The sequence below is a fragment of the Capra hircus genome, chromosome 29, assembly GCF_001704415.2.
Source record: "Capra hircus breed San Clemente chromosome 29, ASM170441v1, whole genome shotgun sequence".
Lineage (NCBI taxonomy): Eukaryota > Metazoa > Chordata > Mammalia > Artiodactyla > Bovidae > Capra > Capra hircus.
In genome coordinates this window covers 49,666,281-49,691,908 of record NC_030836.1, presented here as the reverse complement: position 1 = coordinate 49,691,908, position 25,628 = coordinate 49,666,281, and the positions used below count along the sequence as shown (strand labels likewise).

Below are 25,628 nucleotides of genomic sequence, written 5' to 3'. Positions count from 1 at the left end.
AGTGCTGGGCGCAGGCTGAAGGACACGGCTGCCCCTGCCGCAGAACACACCTCTGTCCCACACCACGGTGCAATGGACACAGGTTCACCCCTGGTTTTTAGGGGAGCAGGAATGGGTTAAAAAGGAAGCAGCGAACTAGTTGGGAAATAGGCCTTAACAGCAGAACAGACTCTTAATAACGATGTAAATCTTACCAGTGATTCTCCATCCCCTGATGCTAGAAAAAAAGAAGACATCTGATTACACAGATAACCAAACCTTTCTAAAGCCCACACGGGACACTCAGCTGACATATAAGCAGCATGGTATACCAGAAATTGCCAAAGCGGGATGCCCTCCACCTGCTCTCCCACCGCAGACTGGAGCTGCCCAGGGTCTCCCAGCCCCCAGGCCCAGCTGGAGAAGACCACTTTCAGAAGCGAGCGCGCAGAGGGTCAAAGTGCCAACAGCGGAGCGGCCCAGCGGAGGCCAGGCTGCAGGGTCTAGGCGTGTCTGTGCTTCGGGCGCCGTTTCACCTCGTGTAACCCCGTGTAATCAGCCAACAGAAAACAGGAGGCTCTAAGTCCCTCCTCATGGCACTGAGGCGCTGCACCTCAGCTAGGCTGGGGCTCTACTTCTGTCTGCTTGCAAAGGAGCAGGGAGGGGACGGCTCCTGGTGGGCGGGGTGCCAGCACCGATGCTGCCGGTAGCAGCACCCCACGCCCCGCACTGAAGCTGAGCCACAGAGCCTCCAGTGCCAAACGCCAGGACAGCCCAGCACAGAGCCGAGCGCGACAGAGGAGCAGGCCTGACCCGTGCTCAGCAGGGCCTGGTGACGATCACGCGGTGCGTGAGGCTCCTGCTGGGCACGCACTGTACCCTGGCGCCCCACCGCTGTGAGGCCCGTCCCTGGGGAGCAGGCCCAGCGAGGGGCACTTGCCGTCTGGGCCCCAGTGGAGTGTAAGCCCCAACCCCAGGGTGGCCCCCCAGCCTCACGTGCAGGTTCTGGTACTCTGGCCTTGGGGCAGCAATCACAGGGGCTTGCTCACTGACTGCTGGCCCAGTTTAGTGGGACGAACACTGAAGGCGGCATGGACTAGCAGTGTTCGTTTCCCACATCTGAAAAGTCATTTTAATTGTTTCCTTGGCCGCTCCATCACCCTTCTCCACTGTCTTCCTCTGTTCATTTTCATAGAGCATGTCGCTTGCTTGACTGTTTCACAGTGACACACACTAAAACTCACCCACTTCAAGTATACAACTTAGCGACTCCTGATACATTTCAGAGCTGTCCAACCGCAACACAGGGCAAGAGGGGAAGGGACGACAGAGGGTGAGATGGCTGGAGGCCATCACCAACTCGATGGACATGAGTCTGAGCGAGCTCCGGGAGATGGTGAAGGACAGGGAAGCCTGGCGTGCTGTGGTCCGTGGAGTTGAAAAGAGTTGGACACGACTGAGCAACTGAACAAACCAACACAACACAGTTTCTGAGCCCTGCTAAACTCCCCCCAAATCCTCAAGTCCACTTAATTCCATCTTGCCGCTGCTGCTGCTGCTGCTGCTAAGTCGCTTCAGTCGTGTCCGACTCTGTGCAACCCCATAGACGGCAGCCCACTAGGCTCCTCTGTCCCTGGGATTCTCCAGGCAAGAATACTGGAGTGGGTTACCATTTCCTTCTCCAATTCCATCTTAATTGCTATTAATTATCTGAAAGTCCAACAAGCTCAGTGAATTTAGGATTCAAACCCCTTCTTCTTCACGGTGAGTTCACACAGGAAACCTCCAACATTCCCAAGCGAGGCTCTGAAAGGGATCTTTCCAAACAAGGAAATTTGAGAAACATGTTTACAGCTGATCTTATCCCCTAAACTGACACACCCTGGGACCTTTCAGGCTCAAGAACAAACCGAGGCAACAGCCACAACAGTGAAAAACAAGGGACTGAATGGGGATGGGCAGCCTGAGACACAGCTTGGGGTCAGAGCCCAGTGACGCCACCAGGTGGCCTCCACAAACAGCCTGAAGGGCCATCATCCCCTGGAGCAGGGCTGCTGTTTCCTCACTGGCTTCTGTTCACGGAACAGTGTCGTCCCCTCATGTCCGTATTACAGCACAGCCAGCAGGTCTGGCTGTCGAATTCTCGGGAGTCGGACGTCACATGAAGACGGCCGTGCAACTGTGCTCTCAGCCCTCTGAGCCCCGTTTCGGGTCTGGAGTTGGGGAAGGGGAGGACAGGTGCTGCTGCCCAGCCCCGACTCTGCCCAAAGCTCACGTCTGTCACAATACCTAACGCCCAACCGCCTCGCGCTCCACACCGAGGTGCACAGAGAAAACCACAGCCCAGTCTGAGGGGTGGGGGGACGACCTGTAAGCTGTGCGCATGTGAGAGCACCTGCGGGCCCCTCCCCGGAGCTGAGGGCTGCCTGGGGGCTTTCTGCTAGGACAGGCACCCATGGGCCCACCAGGAAAGCCACAGCTGGCAGGGCAGCCGACAGCACCGTGCCTGCCAGAGGGCCAGGGGACACCCTGACGGTCGCCGGCATTCCGTTTGCGTCCGTACGGGAGCCACAACCCAGCCCACTCACCTCTCAGCGGGCTGAAGAAGTTGAAAAAGGAATCATTGGGGACTTGCTTGGTGATTGTTCTGACGGTGCCTCGGCCCTTATGTTTCTGCTTTTTCTTGATGGTTTTGACGGTTACGTTCTTTCCTTTCTTCCAGTCAATGGTACACCTACAGGGATAAGACGGTGGTCACCGTGTGCCCAGCAAGCAGGTCACAGCTCGGTGCTTCACCAGAAACTTGACCCAAGCACCTGCAAGCGGTCACTGGGCGCTCCTCGAGGAGGCAGAGGCCCCGGGCGCAGGAGGGCCGCACAGTGGCCCCGCAGACGCTCTGCAGGGTCCTGCCGGCCCTCCCATGACTATGCCTGGCCAGCCGCTTGCCACTGCTGCCCCTTTGCAGACCCCACAGCGCAGGACGCCACCACTCAGGCACAAGGTCTCAAGACAACCAAGCGAGCGGGACTAGACGGGGAGAGCACGCCGGCCATCGCCAAGACTGACGGCCAGTGAAGGACATTCGGCTTCCGGGTGCTGGTGGGCCTCGGTGGGGCCGAGATGGCCAGTGAAGGACATTCGGCTTCCAGGGTGCTGGCAGGCCTCGGTGGGCTGACCTGAGTCACCCTGGCCGACAGAGAGTGCACGGAGAGGAAGGCTCACTCGGTGGCCTGGGCCTGGGCCACAATCTTTCTAAAGCATTCTGGCCATCCAAGTCCAGCAGAATTTTAATCAAGCTCTGTATACTCACTCACACAGAGAAATTCATCAGGGTAAGTCCTTGGTTCAGTTACTGCTTCAATCAAGAACAAAATGATTTCCCAAAGTGTCTCAAACCAACCAAGAGGACGTGTTCTAAGCTGTTCTCCCTGGTGGTCCAAAGACTACGGCACCAAGGCGCTGGGTCCCGAGACCACGCGTGCTCACGCAGCCCTGCACTGACCCAGCCGCTCACTCACCAGGGCCCTGTCAAGAGGAGCTGACTAGTTCCATGGTCTCTGCGTCACTCTGGGAGACTGAGTATCCCAACGACCACATTAAACTGGGGAAACTGGGCCACCACCCTACATGCTGGCCCAGGGAACCACCGCCAGCCGTCATATCCCCAAATGGAGAGATTCTTTCCCTGATTTCCATCTCTGCTGGGCTTTTAAACAGATAAAAGCCTTCTTTATTCTTAACTTCTACCTTACTTGTGACGTTTTAAAACCATCTCCTGTGTTTCAGAAAAAGAAGCTCAATGGCATCTTCTTACCCGTCACAGTCAACAATTTCAGGGCCTTCAAAGGAAAATGGATCAGCCTTGTCTGGCTCTGACTTCATCTTGTACGTTTTTGTCAGGACTGAATTGGTAAAGTAGTCGTTGGGTTCAAAGTGGAACTCTAATACAAAAGACTGGAAAAAAAAAAACAACTCAGATTTAAAATCTACAGATAACTGGGGACAGATTTTACAAACCACACAGTACCTGTTGGAACCCAGCTCCCCAAGGCAGAATACTGAAGAGCTCAGACGGTGTGGCCACGTAACGAGAACGTCTTTACTGTAAAACCACCAGCCCAAAGTTAGAGCCCAGGCCAGGCTGGGGAGACCCCAGTCACCCTGAGTGCACACGTGGGCACGCTGCCCGGGACCCTGCCCCTGCGGTCACAGCAGGAGGGGGTCTGGAGGGGGAGGCCAGCTGCAGCCCAGCCCCCGCTCCGCCACTCTCAGGCAGAGCAGTTCCTGCCCGGCCCCACAGTGAAAGCGCAAGACTCCACGTGCGCAGAGAAGCCTTCTGGGACCCACCATGGACGCACTCACCCTTCATTCACAAAGCGCTCAACAGACAAGAGGGGGTACAAAGCAGTGGGAACAAATCAAATGGCAACACAGAAGACATGCACGCCCACAGGACAGACAGACAGACAGACAATGAGATCCCCTCTCTGGGTAAAAAGTCCCGGGGACGCAGCACTGGCCAGCACGCTGGGAAACAAGGGCACTCGTGTGCTGCAAAGCGCAATTCTGCAATATCAGAAGTTAACAAAGTGAAACACTCTGGGACTCCATAACCTGGTTTTGAGGAACATGTTCTATTTGAGAAGGACACCTGGCCGGGAGCAGCAGCGTGTGCAGACCCTCCCCTCAGCCCGGCTTCCCCGGGGCTCAGTGAACCACAGACAGCCCAAAGGACCCACTCCGGGCCTGGACGGCCTCTGTCCATCAGCACGTCAGATTCTGGGAAGTCACTCGACTTCCCTGTGCTTTTGCTTCCTCGCCTGTGACATGGCATCACAAGCCCCTCTCTCCATGAGGTCACCCGAGGATTACTCTGCGGGAGCAGTCGGAAGGCAGCCAGGGTCACAGGCGTTACCAGTTAAATGTTAGCTCTCCCCATTTTTATTCCAAGGGTACAACAATCAGCTGGGAAAGTAATTTAGGCAAACTAAGGGGAGGAGGACGAGACGGGCCACGAAGGCCTGGGAGGCAGACACAGGCGGGCAGAGACCAGGCGGCAGGGAAGGGAGGCTGACAAGCGTAAGTCGCGGCTCTGGGAGACCAAACCGCAGTCAGGACAGTATCAGGGAAACACATGGAGAACCGTCCTGTTCAGGCTTCAGAAGCGGGGAGCAGGGCTCTGACCTGCTCTTGACCTGCCCGGATTCCAGGCCTGCCTGCGAGCACAGTGAGTCAGGTGGCACTCTAGATAAGGAAAGGAGTGGGTCCTGGAATCGCTTGAGCTCCAGGTGGCCTGGCCAGCCCCTCGGGGTCTAAGAAGTCTTATGACGCACAAGGTGAAACAAACAGATGGTAACAACCACGCGCGCTCAGGCATGTCTGACTCTCTGTGACCCCATGGACTGGAGCCCGCCAGGCTCCTCTTGGCCATGAGACTCTCCAGGCAAGAATACCGGAGTGGGTTGCAATGCCCTCCTCCAGGGGATCTTCCTGACCCAGGGATCAAACCTGCATCTCCTGCGAGCACAAGCAAGTCAGGCGGCACTCTAGATAAGGAAGGGAATGGGTCCTGGAATCTCTTAAGCCCCTGGAGGCCTAGCAAGCCCCTCGTGGTCTGATAGATCTTAGAGATGAAACAAACAGCATTTTGAAAGTTGAAGTGAAACCAGAGCTACATTTCTGAGCACAAACTGATCACGATATCGGTTCGTGGCCTGAGACTGTAAACAGGAAACCCCAAAACTCCAATTTGAAGGATCGCCCATGGGGCAGACGCACCGCCCGGGACCCTTTCCCAATCGGGACCCCGTCCCAGTCGGGACCCAGCCTGCTGGAGTCTGGGGGTAGGTTGCCGGCCCAGTCTGGCAATACACGCACGGTCACTTCTGCCATTTCTATCCTTTTCTTTTAATGACTGTTTATTAAATTAAGTCAAAGAGCCGTCTATAAAAAATTGAAATTGTGTGTAACAAGAGGTTTGTTTTGTTGTTGAATCCTTTGAATCTAAACCTGAAGTCAAACTTTTGGTACAAGACAGGAAGGCAGCTATGGGCAGTGAGACCCCTCCCCAGGCCTCTCCTGACCTGTCCCCTGGAAACCCATCTCCACGCTGGGCTCCGGCAGCATACATTCTTCCTTCAGAACTGCTGAGGGTCGTGACCACAGGCGTGGACAGGCCACCCTGGGGACTGGGCTGGACTAACCAACAGCTCTGTCCCACTGTCCTCCATCAGCCCCACTGCTGAATGGACACAGTCACTCACTCCCCTCTTTCCCTCATCTCTTTCCCCTGTCATCTCGCCAAGCCAAGGGTGTGACTTCCTTTCTTTACATTTTCCTCCTTTTCCTTCTTTCCTGGGCCTCGGTGAGGGTGTGGGTGGGAGGGAGACTCACAAGGGAGGGTATGTGTGTAATTACGAGCTTCCCAGGCGGCACGGCGGTAGACAGTCCACCTGCCAGCACAGGAGCGCGAGAGGCCCGAGTTTGATCCCTGAAGTCAGGAAGGCCCCCTGAAGAAGCACATGGCAATCCACGCCAGTGTCCACTGGGAAGCTAAGACAGATGGGCCGAGGAAGGCAGGAATCACCAAATCACATATATACGCACGTACACCCCAGGGGACAAGGACTCACACCCATCGCAGTGCACTACAGCTGACTGCCACAGGACGCCTCTAGGGGTGCGGGGCCGAGCCTCACCTGGGTGAAGAGTGCCACCTGGGAAGAGAGCCACAGGGGAAGGCCCTGCAATGAGTGGGGTGTGGCAGGAAAGAGGGGATTCCCTCGCTACCAGAAGGGCCCCCAAACCGTGCGCAGGCATCACTCCAGCTGATGCCCCCACCCCACCTGCAGAGGGGTGTCTGAACATCCTTCCAGGGTGCAGCCGGCAGGGAAGGGACAGACACAGGTGTGCGGCCCCAGGCCACCCACTGGACAGGAAAGGGGACAAGCCCTGCGGTCCACAGGTGCCATGTCTCCAAGACCTGAAACGCAGAGCCGCGGGCAGGCGGGCAGCAGGTGGCGCTGCAGCTGCTGTGGCGCTGGCATGGGCCCCGCCGGGCACAGAGGGACCGCAGGTTGGAGCAGCGCTCTCAGAGGACCCAGCTCAGGCAGCCTCGTGCTGAGACTGCTGCAGAGAATGGGGCCGGCAGGCTCACTCACTGGCGCGCAGCCCACAGAAACAAGCATCCTGGGAAGCACAGCTCAAGGAGCAGAGGAACGCCTCTCCACCGTACCCACCTGAGTCACTCTCAGAACCGAGGGCGCCGGCCTCGCCCAGCCCCGAGCATCTCTGCTGAAGCGCTGCCTGTACTTGAGGACGTACCCGCCCCTCTGTAACCGGCTCCATACACATCCCATCCTCAAAACCCTGGGGAGCACCAGAGAGAAGGGTGATCCCAGCCCACAGGACGGAGGAGATGAGCCGGCTCAGGAAGCAGAGTACGGCCCAGTGAGCACCCTGGCCAGGAGGCCCGCCCTGGCTCTGAGTGCCGCACCCACCACCGAGCAGCGGGAGGCCTGAGTCGCCTCTGGGCGAGTCACCAGTCGGCCCGCACGCTGCTGAGCGACGCGGGAGACTGGGAGTGGGGCGTGTCACTCGAGGCACCCAGCAGGCGGGCACGTTTCTCGATGGCTCCTAGCTCATCCCCCTTGGGACCCTGACCCTCTGACACCAAGCAGTACTCACCATAGGCTGTCCAGGGTCGGAAAATTTCACTTTTATATCCTGCAGGTGTTTCAAGATTGGCTCATCGTACTCCTAATCACAAAGAGAAAAAAGAAGGTCCTGGTGAGTGGCAGAAGACAACACACCTGTCCCACTGAGCCACTGCTTCACCTCCCTCTCAACTCTGGATCATCAGCCCTGCCCTGTCCCTCCCAGGAAGCCACCAAACATCCACTCACCACCAGCCTCATGGTGGCCGCAGGGCGGGGCCGTGGGAGCCCACCATGGGGTGGGAGCCCCGCCGGCTCTCACACCACCCCCAGCTGTCAGTGCAGACGGAATCAGAAACGCCATCAGTGCAGACTGATGGTCCTCACAGCCCCAGAGAGACAGGATCAGAAGAAACGCCTGGACAAGCTACTGACCTGGGTAGCCATTCCCCCTCAGCGCACAAGGCAGTAAGGATCCAGTCACTCACAGTCAAGACCACTTACGAAGCGCATCTGAGACCCTACTGACAGGCACTACGGAAGCGCATCTGATGACGGCTCTAGGCTTCACAAGCCATCATTACGCAAACGCACAAATCCACCACGCCGGTTATTTGAGAAAAACTCAGGGGGAAAAAAAAAAAAATCACAAGATCTGAGACCCAGAGACCACATACTAAGGAAAGGTGCTTTAGTTGTAAATCAGTCACTTCTTCACCCCAGAAGTCTAAAGGATTTCCTGAGGCTCATTAAGCCTAAAAACGACCAGCTTCCCAATTTTAAGTTTTTTCTACACCACAGGCAGACCTTGTTTAACACACTTTACAGATATATAGGGTTTTGTTTTGCAAATTGAAAGCTTCTGTTAACCCTGGGTTCTCAGATAATGGTTAGCATTTTTTAGCAATACAGTATTTTTAAATTAACATATGTGCATTTTTGTCAGTGGACATGGTTTTGAGCAAGTTCCGGGACATGGTGATGGACAGGGAAGCCTGGTGTGCTGCAGTCCACGGGGTCACAAAGAGTCAGACACAACTGAGTGACTGAACAACAAAAATGTACATTTTTTAGACATAACGCTATTGCACACTTAACAGATTATAATATAGTGTAAACCTAATTTTCATTACTCACTGGGAAACCAAAAAATTCACATGACTCACTTTAATGCTACGTTCACGTTACTGCAGGGTGCTGGAACCAAATGCACAATGTCTCCGAGGCCTGCCTGTATAGAACAACAAAACCAGCAATAACAAAGGCACCTTGCAAGTCTCTGGACAAAAGGTAAGCTCAAAACAGTTCTTAAAGGCCACATCCATATGAGATGTCAACTCCAAATTCCAGAAGCAGAAAGCAAGGCTCCACAGTGATGCATGGGGATCCCCCTCCTCCTCAGTCAGACCAGCAGCGCCCACGGGACTGCCCCTCATGGTGAAACCACCAGGATGGTCTCCACTTCCTCAACCAGCCATGCATCAACACTGGAGAGTGAGGACGTTCGATGGCCTAAATGAGCAGTTCCAAAACTAAGGGCCAGCAGTGGAAGCTACTCGAGGGCTGATTTAAAGCTGCTCCCCACAAGTTTCAAAGTCATGAAGACACATCAGAATCTCCTGAGCCTCTACAAGCACCTCAGACCCTCACTGACTGGAGGTGGGAGGCACTGATGCCGCTGCTTCGCTTTACAAGTTGCCCGGGAGACTCTAACATACAGTCAGTGAGAATCTGCTTCTAGCAGGTACTACTCAAGTTTCTCAATAAATTTCTGGCTCATGGCACTCTTTTAAAAGCATGATCCAGTATTCTTTCTTCCTTTTCTCTTTCTGGACCACACCACTCAGATTACAGGATCTCAGTTACCAACCAGGGATCAAACCTGGGCCCAGCAGTGAAAGCACAAAGTCCTAACCACTGGGCGGCCAGGAATCCCCAGTGGTCGACTATTCTTAAACCACATCTTTCCCTATGGAAGCGAAGCTCGGACGGGAACACCGTAGGCTTGTGCTTCCTGCCTGGAGACGTCCTTTCAGCACCCGCTCCAGAGCTGGCTTGGTGCTGGTGAGGTTTCTTAACTTCTGCTTGTCTGCACAGCTTTTCATATGTGCACCTCCACTGACCGTATCACTCTGCTTGACCCTCAAATTGTAAGTAATTATTTTTTACTGTTAGGTTAACCATGTTCCCATTATGGCAACTGTAGTTAGTTTTAATTTTTTGTCTGGCTATTGATTGTGAAAACTGATAAACATCTTTCACTATTGTGATTTTGTAACTATTACTCATTTAATATCATTGTATCATGATTGGTCAACAAAAAAACAATAGAATCCTGTATCACCAAGACTACCATTTAAGAGAAAAGCCTGAAATCACCTGTAAAAACCTGTAAACCAGATGTGTATCAGAATAACCTTGGAATTTTTGAAAAATACAAATGCCCAGGTATTGCTTTTATCCTCCAAAGCCGCAGCTGCGCTTCTGCTGAGCAGCCAGGCTCAAAGACAACCGGCCTGCCTGGCCCTTCATCGTGTCTGCCTCACTTTTTCTCTTTCGTGCTCCGTGCTCGCATTTCACTCTGTTTGTTTTCTCCATCTCTTTGTTTTTGACGCTCTTTCTCAAGTCTTTATCAAGCACAGGAGAAAAGCTTTTGTATACATATATGTAATAGCATGTATAATATATATATCTTAGAAAACTTACAAATTTTTGCCTGTCAGAATTTATGACGTTTTGCTTCCACTTGTTTGACTTAGTCTGAACAGAATGCTAGATTTCTAACTAAAAAAAATAGATACGCAACAAGCAACAAAGGGTTACTGTATACCACAGGGAACTGCAGTCATTACGCTGTAATAATCTGTAACGGAAGCTATGTGTACGTGTCACTGAACCACCAGGCTATCCACCTGCAACGCTGTAGGCCAACTGTACTTCTACACACACACATATTAAGGAAAAAAAAGGAACATAAGGGCTACTCTAATACACATATCTGAAACACCCCCCAGCCTGGACAGACAGCAGGAGCGCATTCCTGCCCCACCTTCTCAGGACCCGGCGCGCAGACACGCGTCAGACGAGGCAGGAGGAGGCAGCGATGCAGCGCGTTTCTGAACCACAATGACCGCCGCCCTGGAACCGCAGCAGCGAGAGCCGTCTGCACGCCCGCCACAGCCACGCTCTCCGATATGAAAGCACTGTGCCGACCCACCCGAACCAAAAGCAGAGCCCAACCTCTCTGTGGACTTCTGAGCAGTACTGATTTCTGAATTCCGGAAACTTACCCCAGGGAACGTCACGTTTGTTACCTTTTAAGTGGTTCACCATTTCACTACAGAAAGCTCCATAAAGCAAGACAAAAATAGCTGGGCCATTGTCATTGAGGGAAAAAAAAAAAGACTTTTTCAAGGAAAATTATTAGAAGAATAATAGCAACTTGTTAAACATTTGTACACTTAGCAAGACTGCATGACAGGCCATTTCAAATTTCAAAAATCAATCAAAAGACAAGACTAAGTCAGCATGCGCCTGTGTGTCACCGTGCACAGACATGGGTGTGTACACGTGTGCACACACTGGAGCCCTCAGTACCAGCGCTTCCACCCGGGCCCTCGTCCCCACACTTCTCTCATGTCCACATCATGTGAGTGAAGCGAGGCAGGCTCGGGAATCTGTTCACTCTCCTCCTGGGGCGAGGCTGCAACCAACAGCAAAGCTACCTCGGGCTCGGCAGAGGTTCCGGGAGGCAGGCCTTCCCAGGGTACCACAGCGCGAGGGCGCCGGGGCCCTGGCTGATTCCTCCGCCAAAAGCTACGGCCACACAAGAGGCCTTTCCACCGCCGTCAACACCTGTTGCGAGCTCACAAACAGCTCGCCTGCCTAAGTGGAGCGTGCCGTGAGCCTACCTGCACCAGCTCGCTCAGCATGTCCACGTTTCTGAAGATGGTGAACCAGAACTCCGGAATGCCCTTCGGGCTTGGCTCCTCTGCTGCCGCTGCCTCTTTTTCTGCTATGACTGCTTTAGTTTTCATATCTCCCTACAAATGCGAAGACGCCAAACAGAATACTTATGATGAAGCAACAAGTTTACAGATTTTGCAGTGGCTTATTTAACACAGAATATAGTTTCAGAATCCCATTAAAACCTCTATCAAACTCCTTGTCTTTGAATCTGCATCTCTAGGACCACTGTGCCATCACAGTCTCAAATGTCTCGGAGGAACAAAGCCTTTCAGGCATACATATCTGGATGTAATTCCTCAGTATAATTTTAGACCACGGGGAGCAGAGCTGCGGACTGGTGCAGGGCCCGACAGGGAGAGGCTGCCCAGCGCTGGCTTGCCCCCCACCTGGAACAATCACCAGCAGAGGACAGTCCAGGACCTCTGCAACAGAAATGCCGCCACGCTGCACACCCAAGGCTGCAGGGGTGTTGGGACAGAGGCAGTGTGCAAACAGCAGGGTGGTGAGAGGAAGGTGACGTGCCCGGCAGGAAGGGAGTCTTTGCTATGTCACAGCCCCTACTCATGATTCTCAGGGGAAATGATGACAGGGGTCTTCAAGCTGGCAGAGGCAGAGTCTCCTCCCATAGTGAAGGCCTGACGCACAACTACCCACAGGCACAGCTTCAGCTACACCAGATGTGACGTGTTTGTAAGCGATCAAAAAGACACATGGTGACCAAAAATAGCATATACTTCAAAAAACCCTCTCTGAACGTTTACACTATGGGATAGAAGGACGACTTCCAACGTGCTATCAGGCGACAGAGCTCACCGGGCCGCACTGGGGCGCCCGCAGCACCAGACTGGTGCCCGTCACCAGCCCCAGGAGAAGGCTGCCAGCAGGGGGCGGTCAGAGCACATGGCCTGAGGAGCATCTTCAGCGTCCAGTGGTGAGAGGCACCAGGGCCACTTTGCCAGCTCTGAGTTCCTGTGTGCTCTGCCCACCGCAGCCCTGCTTCCAGGACCTGCCCTCCTGGGCACAGGTGTGCTCTCCCCTTGGGGGTCTCTGCCTCCTTCGCCTCCCCAGACGGTCCGCACTACATGCAGCCTGCCCCAGACGGCCGAGAAGGTGGACTGTGTCTGGTAACTGACAGAGCCAGTCAGACGCCAGACTTGCAAGCCACCCATTTCATCGTCCTGAAGAAATCTAAACTCCAGTACTTTGGCCACCTCATGCGAAGAGTTGACTCATTGGAAAAGACTTTGATGCTGGGAGGGATTGGGGGCAGGAGAAGGGGACAGCCGAGGATAAGATGGCTGGATGGCATCACCCACTCAATGGACGCGAGTCTGAGTGAACTCCGGGAGTTGGTGATGGACAGGGAGGGCCTGGTGTGCTGCGTTTCATGGGGTCGCAGAGAGTCGGGCACGACTGAGCGACTGCACTGAGCTGAGCTGAACTGAAGGGTGAAGCCACGCCTACTGCTAGGAGCTCTCCTCTGCGTAGAAGAAACCATCTTATTTCTTTTTTTGCCCATCCCCCACTGCACTGCACAGCTTAGGATCTCAGTTCCCCAGACCAGGACTAGAACCGGGCCGTGGCGGAGAAAGCACCAAGTCCTAACTGCTGCATCACCACCGAAGGCCGTCTCACTTGCAGCAGCAGTGAAACAGACCACCAGTGCGCTCATGAAGAAACTTACGGCCAATTTGTCCTCCTCTTCATTTTCACTGTGCCATTCAGATTCTGCGTCTGTTGGCTCAACGTCACCAGTGATGAATTCCCTTCTCTAAGAGTAAAAAACAAGATCTTCAGTTATTCAGGAAGTCGAGAGTCAAGACAATGCACCTGTAAATACTGTGAATGAAAAGACTGGAAACTGGATGCTTTTACAGCTTGTTTTAAGATGCTGAGTTGTGAGGCTTAAGGAGAGACATTCAGTGATCCCCGGGTATTTCTGGATGTCTTTCCTGGAGAAAGATCTGAAACTCACTAACAGCACCTGACCTTGTCGAAGAGAGGCTGGTATAAGGCTGCATACTTCCTCTCCAGGTCATGTACTTCTTCATAGAACTTGGCTTCTATATGCGCACATTTCACCTGGAGCTGCTTCAATGCGTTGATTCTTCTTTTTACTGCTTTAGGTAAACTAGAGAGGGGGAAAAAAAATCTAGATGACTGCAAAGTGAGTACTTTTTTTTTTAACTAAAACAATACTAACATAGAATTAACATCCCCATCATGAAACAGAGCTTCTAAAAATCATTAAGAACAAACCAAATACCCACCTCCACCAAGAGCAAGGTGGTGGGGGAGGAGGAAGCTGAAAAGATAATTCACGAAACATATTGGACTGACCAAAAAGTTCCATTGCTTTTTCAGTTCAGTTCAGTTCAGTTCAGTGGCTCAGTCATGTCCGACTCTTTGCGACCCCATGAATCACAGCACGCCAGGCCTCCCTGTCCATCACCAACTCCAGGAGTTCACCCAAACTCATGTCCATCGAGTCGGTGATGCCATCCAGCCATCTCATCCTCTGTCATCCCCTTCTCCTCCTGCCCCCAATATCTCCCAGCATCAGAGTCTTAACTCTTCACGTGAGGTGGCCAAAGTATTGGAGTTTCAGCTTTAGCATCATTCCTTCCAATGAACACCCAGGACTGATCTCCTTTAGGATGGACTGGTTGGCTCTCCTTGTAGTCCAAGGGACTCTCAAGAGTCTTCTCTAACACCACAGTTCAAAGGCATCAATTCTTCAGCGCTCAGCTTTCTTCACAGTCCAACTCTCACATCCATACATAACTACTGGAAAAACCATAGCCTTGACTAGATGGACCTTAGCTGGCAAAGTAATGTCTCTGCTTTTGAATATGCTATCTAGGTTGGTCATAACTTTTCTTCCAAGGAGCAAGTGTCTTTTAATTTCATGGCTGCAATCACCATCTGCAGTGATTTTGGAGCCCCCCAAAATTAAGTCTGACACTGTTTCCACTGTTTCTCCATCTATTTCTCATGAAGTGATGGGACCGGATGCCATGATCTTCGCTTTCTGAATGTTGAGCTTTCAGCCAACTTTTTCACTCTCCTCTTTCACTTTCATCAAGAGGCTTTTGAGTTCCTCTTCACTTTCTGCCATAAGGGTGGTGTCATCTGCATATCTGAGGTTACTGATATTTCTCCTGGCAATCTTGATTCCAGCTTGTGCTTCTTCCAGCCCAGCGTTTCTCACGATGTACTCTGCATATAAATTAAATAAGCAGGGTGACAATATACAGCTTTGACGTACTCCTTTTCCTATTTGGGACCAGTCTGTTGTTCCATGTCCAGTTCTAACTGTTGCTTTTTAAGTAAACATAAAAGCCGTTTTTCATTTTCATCAAAAATTTTATTGAACAATGCATTCAGTGTTTTGTCCTGCTATCTTCCGCCATCTTTCAGGCAACCTATAATCCCGCTCACTTAGTCACTGGCTCTGCTGCCCTCTGCTGCTGCGCTGACTCTCCTCTGGCTGGCGAGCAGATGCTGCTCTCCAGCTGGCCGCTCAGGCCGGGGGCGTCTCCTGTTGCTGAGCACAGGCTTCAGCAGCTGCAGCGTCAGGACTCAGTGGTCGAGGCTCCTGGGCTCTGGAGCACAGGCTCGAGAGTTGGGTCGTGTGGGCTTAGCTGCTCTGAGACGTGTGGGATCTTCCCAGATCAGGGATCAAACCCGTATCTCCTGCTTTGGCAGGCAGATTCTTTATGACTGTGCCACCAGGGAAGCTGCTTTTTATCTTTTTGAGCCAAAAGAACTGTTCCAAGTGCCTTTTACAGTCTTTCAGGGAAGTGAAATTTTTTTCCATTAAAAGAATTTTGTAAAGACGAAGATAAGTAGAAATCAGAAGGTGTAAGGTCTGGTGAATACGGCGGATGAACCAGAACTTCCCAGCTGAGCCTTTGCCTGGTCATCGAATAAACATATGGTCTTGCGTTATCCTGATGACGGAGGGCGTGCTTGCTGCTGCCTAATCCCGGATGCAGTCGGCGGAGTGCTGCTCTCAGTTGGTCTCACCGGGAGCAGTACTTGGTGGAATTAATTGCTTGGCTTTCCAGAAGGAGCTCATAACACAGGATTCCTTTCCAATCCCCCATATATACTCCATCACCTTCTCTGGGTAAAGAATGGTCTGTGGTGTGCCTGGTGAAGGTTCATTTCACTTGCCCCATGATCTCTTCCATTCCACATTCTTATACAGTATCCACTTTTCATCAGCCGTCACAATTTATTTTAAAAACAAAACGTTCTCATCACATTTAAGTAGAGTAAGGTAGGGAAGTGTCAGTCACTCAGTCGTGCCCGACTCTTTGCGACCCCATGGATTGCAGCCCACCAGGCTCCTATGTCCATGAGATTTTCCAGGCAAGGATACTGAAGTGGGTTGCCATTTCCTTCTCCAGGGGATCTTCCCAACCTAGGGATCGAACCCAGGTCTCCTGTACTGCAGGCAGATTCTTTACTGACTAAGCTACAAGGGAAGCCCATTTAGTGAGAATCACATGAAAATACATGGTCGAGATTTTTTTCACTTAACTTACGTGGAACCTAAATATCAAAGTGATGAACATAACCAAACGTGTGCAAATGACTGTCAGTGCTTGATCTGGATACTCTGATACAGGCTGTCTCCTGTAGAGTGCAACACTGGCTGCTATCAGTTAACGTCTCAATTTGATCACCATCGATTTCAACTGGTCTACCCGACCTCGGAGCATCATCCAGCAAGAAACCTCAGCATGAAATCACTTTTGATACTTGGATCAGTCACAGCACCCTCTCCATATACTGCACACATCTTTTTTTGTTTCTGACAAAGAACGTTCAAACTACCGCACAAATGCACTCATCTCACATGCTAGCAAAGTAATGCTCAAAGTTCTCTAAGCCAGGCTTCAACAGTACATGAACCAAGAACTTCCAGGTGTTCAAGCTGGATTTAGAAAAGGCAGAAGAACCAGAGATCAAACTACCAACATCTGCTAGATCAGTGAAAAACCAAGAGAGTTCCAGAAAAACATTCTGCTTTATTGACTATGCCAGAGCCTTTGACTGTGTGGATCACAACAAATTGGAAAATTGTTGAAGAGATGGTAATACCATTCCACTTGACCTGCCTCCTGAGAAATCTGTATGCAGGTCAAAAAGCAACAGTTAGGGAGGGGGGTTCATGTTTGGGAACGCATGTAAGAATTAAAGATTTTAAAATTTAAAAAATAAAAAAATAAACAAAATTAAAAAAAAAAAAAAAAGCAACAGTTAGAACCAGACAAAGAACAATGGACTGGTTCCAAATTGGGAAAGGAGTACATCAAGACCATATATTGTCACCCTGCTTATTTAACTTATATGCAGAGTTCTAGTTCCGGTTCAGTCGCTCAGTCGTGTCCGACTCTTTGCAACCCCATGAATCGGAGCACGCCAGGCCTCCCTGTCCATCACCATCTCCCGGATTTCATGTAGACTCACGTCCATCGAGTCCGTGATGCCATCCAGCCATCTCATTCCCGGTCGTCCCCTTCTCCTCCTGCCCCCAATCCTTCCCAGCATCAGAGTTTTTTCCAATGAGTCAACTCTTCGCATGAGGTGGCCAAAGTACTGGAGCTTCAGCTTTAGCATCATTCCTTCCAATGAACACCCAGAACTGATCTCCTTTAGGATGGACTGGTTGGCTCTCCTTGTAGTCCAAGGGACTCTCAAGAGTCTTCTCCAACACCACAGTTCAAAAGCATCAATTCTTCGGCGCTCAGCTTTCTTCACAGTCCAACTCTCACATCCATACATGACCACAGGAAAAACCATAGCCTTGACTAGACGGACCTTAGTCGGCAAAGTAATGTCTCTGCTTTTGAATATGCTGTCTAGGTTGGTCATAACTTTTCTTCCAAGGAGTAAGCGTCTTTTAATTTCATGGCTGCAGTCACCATCTGCAGTGATTCTGGAGGCCCAAAAAATAAAGTCTGACACTGTTTCTACTGTTTCCCCATCTATTTCCCATGAAGTGATGGGACCAGATGCCATGATCTTCGTTTTCTGAATGTTGAGCTTTAGGCCAACTTTTTCACTCTCCTCTTTCACTTTCATCAAGAGGCTTTTTAGCTCCTCTTCACTTTCTGCCATAAGGGTGGTGTCATCTGCATATCTGAGGTGACTGATATTTCTCCCGGCAATCTTGATTCCAGCTTGTGCTTCCTCCAGCCCAGCATTTCTCATGATGTACTCTGCATAGAAGTTAAATAAGCAGGGTGACAATATACAGCCTTGACGTACTCCTTTTCCTATTTGGGACCAGTCTGTTGTTCCATGTCCAGTTCTAACTGTTGCTTGCTGACCTGCATACAGATTTCTCAAGAGGCAGGAGCCAGCTCACTAAGCGCGGCCGAGAGGAGCTACCCACGTCTGAGGTCAGGGGCAGCAGCCTAGAGTAACAGGCTGCGACGGTGCAGGAACGGCCGAGAGGAGCTACCCTGTGTCCGAGGTCAGGGGCAGCGGCCAAGAGGAGCTACCCCGCGTCTGAGGTCAGGGGCGGCAGCCAGGAGGAGACACCCCACGTCCGAGGTCTCGGGCGGCAGCCGAGAGGAGCTATCCTGCGTCCGAGGTCAGTGGCGGCCGGGAAGAGCTACCCCGCGTCCGAGGTCAGGGGCGACGGCCAAGAGGAGCTACCCCACGTCTGAGGCCAGTGGCGGCCGGGAGGAGACACCCAGTGCCAAGGTCAGGGGCGGCCGGGAGAAGTCACCTTGCGCCCGAGGCCAGGGGCGGTATTTGCAGAGTACATCATGTGAAATTCCGGGCTGGATGAATCTCAAGCTGGAATCAAGATTGCCGGGAGAAATATCAATAACCTCAGATATGCAGATGATACCACCCTTATGGCAGAAATCAAAGAGGAACTAAAGAGCCTCCCGATGAAGGTGAAAGAGAAGAGTGAAAAAGCTGCCTTAAAACTCAATATTCAAACACTAAGATCATGGCAACTGGTCCCATCACTTCATAGCAAACAGATGGGGAAACAAGGGAAACAGTGACGGACTTTTTTCCTTGGGCTCCCAAATCACTGTGGACAGTGACACAGCCATGAAATTAAGAGACACTCGCTCTTTGGGAGGAAACCTGACAAGCCCAGAAAGAATATTAAAGAGTAGAGACATGACTTTGCCCGCAAAGGTCCATCTAGGCAAAGCTATGTTTCTCCAGCAGTCATGTATGGGTGTGAGAGCTGGACCAAAAGAAGGCTGAGCACTAAAGAATTGACGCTTTGGAACTGTGGTGCTGGAGAAGACTCTTGCGAGTCCCTTGGACTGCAAGGAGATCAAACTAGTCAATCCTAAAGGCAATCAACCCTGAATATTCATTGAAAGGACAGATGCTGAAGCTCCAATACTTAGGTGACCTGATGTAAGAACCAACTCACTAGAAAAGACTTTGATGCTGGAAAAGATTGAAGGCAGGAAGAGAAGAGGGTGACAGAGGATGAGAGGGCTGGATGGCATCACCGCCTCGATGGACATGAGTCTGAGCAAGCTCTGGGAGATGGTGAAGGACACAGAAACCTGGAGTGCTGCAGCCCATGGGGTTGAAAAGAGTCAGACACAGCGGAGCGACTGCAGAACCATCTTACAGGAAGGAATCGGACTTTCTTTTGCCAACCTAACCCAGATAATCAAACACGGAAGAAAGGTCCAATCTCACAAAATAGCCCAAAGAATTTAAATTTAAAAGAATTGCTATCTTGGACTCTCCTGATGGTCCAGTGGTTAAGACCCTGCCTCTCAATACTGGGGACACAGGTTCGATCCCTGGTCTGGGAAGATCCCACATGCCACTGGCAACCTAGCCCACGTGCCACAGCTACCGAGCCTGCGCTCCTGAGCAAGAGAAGCCCCGCTCCCTGTAACTCGAGAAAGCTTGCACACGGCTGAAGACAAACTAACAACAAAATGGAAAGTAAAGCAAAACAAAACTGCTATCTTTTATCAAATTGGCAATTAAAAAAAAATATTCCCAGGTTTGATGAAGCTGAGAGCAGACGCCCTCTTACTGACCCACCTTTCTTAAAGGCAAATGAGAACCCTGAAAATATCCTTTGCCTCAACTTCTCAGAATTTAGTCTAAGAAAACAACCAAATATTTACGGACTGGACGACTGCTGATGTAAAAGGTAAAGACTGGGGACAGGGCCAAGATGAACAGGATTGGACAGGGCCGGTGGACGACGCGTCCCGAAGAGTCGATGCTCCCGCCAGCACAGCAAAGGAGAAACCAGAGGCAACAGGCGTGCGTGCGCCCCGGAGCCAGAGAACGGTGGGCCCCTCAGCCCTTTGGCACTCTTTACCTTCTAAGACGTATTTTCATTTGGATGCCTTCCTTTTATAAATCATAAGAGGGGAAAAAAATTTTTTAATCCATCAAAATTATGTATTTAACCCAAAGCCCTTAATCACAACCTGGAAAAAACCAGCAGATTCCTGGGCCCTTCAAAGATGCACACAGCCCCCTGCATGGACCGGGGTCCCACCTGGCGTCCTCCTCCAGGGGCAGCGCCGGCAGCTCTCAACAGAGTGCTGCTCAGAAAGTGCGGCCGCCCAGGCCTGGGACAGTGGGCGCCAAAATCCACGCAAGTGCCTCGTGCATGGAAGGGCAGTGCGCACAAGCGGCCTAAGCGCGTCCTTCCACATCCTGTCAATACAGTGTGAATGCTTGTAAACGGTTCTGCTTCCTGCAACTTCCTGTCCCTCTATGCGTTTGATCCACCGTTGGCTAAATCTGCAGATATGGACGGCTGAGCGTCCTGGGACAGCCTCGATCACAGAGGGCCCTGTCTTGGGACAACCATACCCACACCAAGGGCAATGTGGACAGAGGTGCCGCCCCCCCAGGCTCCCACAGAAACTGAGCAAGACGACTGGAGAAGGCAGGGCAGGGGTTTCTCACACTGAACGCATCAACACCTGCACTTCTCTTCTACGTTAATTGTGCAACCTAGGCGTTAACCTCGTACCGTTCCAATCTACTTAATGGAGTAAAAACAACAGGGGACGCGAAGCCAACTGGACTCGACACCCTTCCCAGCTCGCCTCCACACAGTGGCAGCAACTGCGCAGCCACCTCCCCACGACAGGCACGCCACACACAGCACGCAACACGGGACTAGCTCTACCCCACGCTCCCACCTCCTCCCAGCCAGCACCCTCTACGCGCCCAGTGTCTGCAGCGGGAAAGGGGAAACCAACGTTCTCGCTTGCTTCCCCAGCTCACCCCAGGTCACCCCCTACCACCACACACACACCGATCCTGTCTGCAGCCCATCACAGAGCCCCTCCCTCAAGCTCATCTCCCGGAACACTCTCTCTCTGGGCAGAGCAGACCCCCAGCCAGACCTCCCTGTGACCTCACCCCGTTCTGCGCAGGGGCGCCCGTGGAGAGGGTGGACACACTGAGGCCCAGCCCTGCCCTGCCCTGCGAAGGGCGTCCAAAGGCCCCAAGAGCGGGTGTCTTCACATGCCCAGGACAGGGCTTGCCCAAGTGAGCAGGCCTGGTGCCACAGGCTGGCGGGGCCGAGCAGGAGGACGGGCTCCCGGGGCCCCTCTCCGGCCCTTCCTGCACAAGTGAAGTCCTCTCAAGGTCTCAGGATGGCTCAGGGAGCCCGACCCGCCACACCACCCTCACCGCAGGCCTGTGCCTCTGCCAGGCTCCAACCCGCGCTCCTCTCTGGAGCCTCAGGGCCTGCTCTCACAGCAGGCAAGGTCTGCTGAATGAAATGCTTATCGCTAATCTAAAGAACCCAAAGAGTCTTCTTTCTTTGTTTCTTAAAGTTGCACCCAGTCTCGTTCAGGGCACACTTACGTCTCGATGTAGCTTGAAGGAGTGTGGGAGACATTGTCGAGCCGTTCCTGCAAAGCTGCCAAAACTTGAGGATTCTGCATCACCTGATCTGTGAGCTTTTCTGTTAAGAGTTAAAGAAAAAAAGACAAAGCCAAAAAAACATAACATACACCCACCACACAACAGCCAACGTAAAAAACATTTTTTCCAAAAATACTTATATTTTGGAGAAGGAAATGGCTACCCACTCCAGTATTCTTGCCTGGGAAATCCCATGGATGGAAGAGCCTGGCAGGTTACAGTCCATGGGGCTACAAAAGTCAGACACAACTGAGCAACTGGACAGCAACATACTACGGTACACAGGACTGTGAAAAAGTGAAAAGTGTCAAAGACACTTATTTTCAAAGGCATAATCTACGTCAGTCACCCAAGTGGATGGTTAAGAATCTACACAGGGCGCCTGAGGGTCCTGCTCCTCACCTGAGCGGCGGAAGCCCCCACCTCCCAGCCAGGACACGGTCACCGGTCACACACGCGCTGTGCTGACCCCCGGTGAACAGAGGACCCTGAGGGCCATCAGCCCTCCTGCGAACCGGCACACCCCTGGCTCACGACCCACGCTCTGCACTGAGCTGACTAGCCCTCAGCGACACTGTACAGAAACCCAAAGTCCGCGTCCTCACCTGACTCCAAAGGAAGCCCAGACCTAGAGCGCCGCCCACCCTTTTGTAAGACGGGGACGAGAGCAAGCTGAATACGACAGCAGGCACTCTCTTTTAGCATGCAACCACAAGTTCAGGGGCTCACATGAAGCACTGCGCACACATGTAGAACGCATGTCACTGCGTATCTGCAGCGCTGCATACGTGCGCAGTATGGAAGCACGGAGCACAGACTCCCAGCTCTGGCTCCAGCCACCGGAAGGCCCTCAAACAACGATGGCACATACATTCTGGCTTCTAAATCTCTCTCCCCACCAAAAGACACAGGGCTCCTTGCATAAATGTAAACTTCAGGTCTGGGGCAAGGAAAGCTCGAGAGACAACGGAACATCCCCTGCGCCACAAAGGTAGAGAGAACCCAAAACGGAAGGAGACAAAGCAAAGGGGACACAGAAGCCAGCTTTAAGGGACCTCCAAGGCCACACGGGACAATCTGCACACCAAAAAGAATAATGATGGCAAATGATAAAACACCGAACAAAAAGCAAACCCACGAGTCTATAGTAATGTTAGAAAGGGACAGAGGGACGTGCTTCTTTACCGGATGTTATCCGTCAGTGAGACTGACAGAAACAGGAAAACACCCTCTACTGACCACCAAGGTCATCCCCGACCCAGCTAGGACCGTCAGTGGCGTCTGAATCCCCACGCAAGCGTCTCAGGGAACACACGAGGCCCACAGAACGAGGTGTCTGACACCCTGCTGACTACAAGGTCCCTGTCAGTGGAGAGACTGGCGGACACCTGCTGGTCACCTGACTTCTGCCGGGTCTGAATGAAGCGCTGGCCTTCATTTTAATCATTCTAACTCTGCTAAAGCCTCTGAAGTACAGTAACCCGGAACTTGAATTCCTTGTTCTATTTTACTAAAAGGCTCAAGAGGAGCCTCTACTCTACATCCAAGTTCCCCAGAGGCTCACCCTCCCACACGCAGCACTAACCTGTGTTACTCGCATTTTTAGCAGCTTCCAAGGAATCTGAAGGAACCCCATCTGGAAAACTAAGATCACAGATTTAAAAGTATTAGTCTCCACAAAGTTTCAAGACAGACAACACGGGCCATTTTTCTTATCTGACAAGAGCCGTCAGCTGGAGCACCAAATGACACCTGGCCCCAGCTCACCAACCAAAATGCACACTCCCACAAGCAGAGTCCGCACTGCCTTACCTGTTATCTGCCATCTGAATGTCTTTATCTCCTACAAATTAAAAAAGAATGAACGTTACTAAATGTTCACAAACAAAAACATTTCAAATGTGTTCTTCTAATGCTGATTTTCTGAGATGAGGACGAGGACCTCCTAAGGAGGGGGCAGGAGGGAATGCTCTGGGGCGCTGGGAATGTTCCAGACCTTGAATGGGGTACTGGTTACCTGGATACATACACTTGTCAGACTCATCAAATTACACAAACTATGTGCATTTCAGTGCAAGCACATTTCGCTCATAAAACAGTTCTCTTGTTGGCACTAAAATGACCAGATTTCGGAATAATGACAGTTAAACAATTCTAACTTGTGTTTACAGCAAGTTTTAGAAACAGGGACACTTATTTATGGTTCGGCTAATTATTCAAGAGCAATTCAAAACACTTACTGGTGATCATATTGTTTTTAAAACTGTGACTCGCATGATGAGTTTAAATTCTGTTTGTTCCATATGGCCTTTTTTTTTTTTCTGGCAAGGCACTCGGATGGTCCTGTAATACTCAGAACCATTCTGTAAAACAGGTATTACCGCTATAGGCATAAAAAGGCTGAGGAACTTCCTCAGAGTCACAAAACGGAAACATCTGGGACTGAATCTACGACTCCTACGCTGAAGATGAAGTGCTTGTGTGAAAACACCACAAAATACACTCAGCACGACCCTACTCTTACAAGAGACATGAAAAAAAAAGACCACCTCCAGATCAGGGGACTCTCTACCCACAAAAGGCAGGTCCTAAGACACTCACTCCTTAGAGACCTTGATACTAACCCTATCCAAATGCACAGGTAAAGAGTCAGGCTTGGTAATCAACCTTTCTCAGTCCTACGTTTAGCGGCCCCCCACCCACCCCAGGGCTCCGAGGGGCATTTTCAGGCTGACAACTGGTGGATGTCTCCTTCCTGGGCATCTGAACAAAGCAGAAACCCCTTAATCAGTGCCCTGGGGTCAAAGAGAACAATAACCCTTCCTAGTTAGGAAAAATAGCTCCAAATGGAATTTATGAGCTACAACTAATTTAGCTCATAACTAATTTAACTAACAAGACATGCTAACTATTGTTTCAAAATAAAATAAATAAAACATGTTAACTATTGGTAGTTCAGGTGGTAAAGAATCTGCCTGCAACTCAGGAGACCTGGGTTCAATCCCTGGGTCGGGAATATCACCTGGAAAAAGAAATGGCAACCCACTCCAGTATTCTTGCCTGGAAAGTCCTAGGGACAGATGAGCCTGGTGGGCCCACGGGGTCACAAGAGTCAGACACGACTGAGCAACTACACTGCTACCAACTATTCTAAGAATTGAAAACAGCACATACGTGTTACATTATCGTTTTCAAAAAGCTAAGTGACTTAAGCAAATGAAAACCAGCAGTGGAAAAACACTCTCCAAGGGTCCCCATCACCTCCTGCTGAGTCCACAGTCACCCACACAGAAACCCAAATCCCCGTGCTCCCCAGCTGAGCTCCCCTGCACTCGGCTGCATGCATACAACTGCACCCAGGCTATTCCCAGGTTTGTGTTCTGCCGTTTCACACTATAAACACAGAACACGAGACAGGCAAGCCTTTAAAACAACATCTGATGCCAACATGTTAAAGGCTAATGCACTTAGCTTTTACCAGTTGTTAAATACCAAAGCCTTTTCCCCCAGGATGTACCTCTGGAAGTGTCTACGTGAAGACATCTCAGCTCCCCCATCCCAGGTTACTCCTCACACAGCGATAGATTGTGACTGCAGGATTCCTGGGCCAAAGACTAGGAAAGGATTCTGGAGCCTACTGCCAAGGTGGTTAATCACTGAAACCAACGATCACTCGGCTTCGTACGTAAACCCCACACCGCCTGACAAACACACGCACCAACACCTGTGCAGACCACACGCAGCACCTGCTCCCTGCTGCAGCAGCCTCACCGCCGGCTTAACAGCCATGGCCCCACTTTCACCACCCCATCAGGCCACACCCGATGCCAACCCCTTCGTGCTGGCGAGGGATGTGCGTAAAGGCGCCTCCCCACACGGACTCTAGTAAGGAGGCGCACCTGGGGCACAGAGGAGGGCGCTGAGGAAGGGAAAGGTGAGGTGACTGGCCCGAGGACACATGGCTAGCATGGTGTGTTTCTGTCAATCTAGAAGTGTTAGGGGAAGCATACTGATTCAAACTGCCCACCTGGCCAGCACCATAGCAACCATTTGCGTGAGCTGTTTTACAACAAGAGGTCCTGCTAAGGAACATGGAACTAATAAGCCACC

General features: G+C 51.6%; 1 protein-coding gene across 3 annotated transcripts in view; it reads right to left on the bottom strand.

Moving 5' to 3' along the window:
* The window catches only part of NAP1L4 (nucleosome assembly protein 1 like 4), a 51,318-nt gene that overhangs the window by 8,764 nt on the left and 16,926 nt on the right, over window positions 1-25,628 (bottom strand). For all 3 annotated transcript variants that reach the window (XM_018042952.1, XM_018042950.1, XM_018042951.1), the window contains exons 2-11: window positions 23,331-23,361; window positions 23,104-23,162; window positions 21,459-21,558; window positions 13,593-13,734; window positions 13,288-13,374; window positions 11,546-11,677; window positions 7,666-7,737; window positions 3,794-3,933; window positions 2,568-2,713; window positions 195-217 (exon numbers count right to left, since the gene is read on the bottom strand). In XM_018042952.1, coding sequence (XP_017898441.1) covers window positions 195-217; window positions 2,568-2,713; window positions 3,794-3,933; window positions 7,666-7,737; window positions 11,546-11,677; window positions 13,288-13,374; window positions 13,593-13,734; window positions 21,459-21,558; window positions 23,104-23,162; window positions 23,331-23,344 — 915 coding nt within the window. In that variant the 5' untranslated portion in view covers window positions 23,345-23,361. The remainder of the gene's footprint in view (window positions 1-194; window positions 218-2,567; window positions 2,714-3,793; window positions 3,934-7,665; window positions 7,738-11,545; window positions 11,678-13,287; window positions 13,375-13,592; window positions 13,735-21,458; window positions 21,559-23,103; window positions 23,163-23,330; window positions 23,362-25,628) is intronic.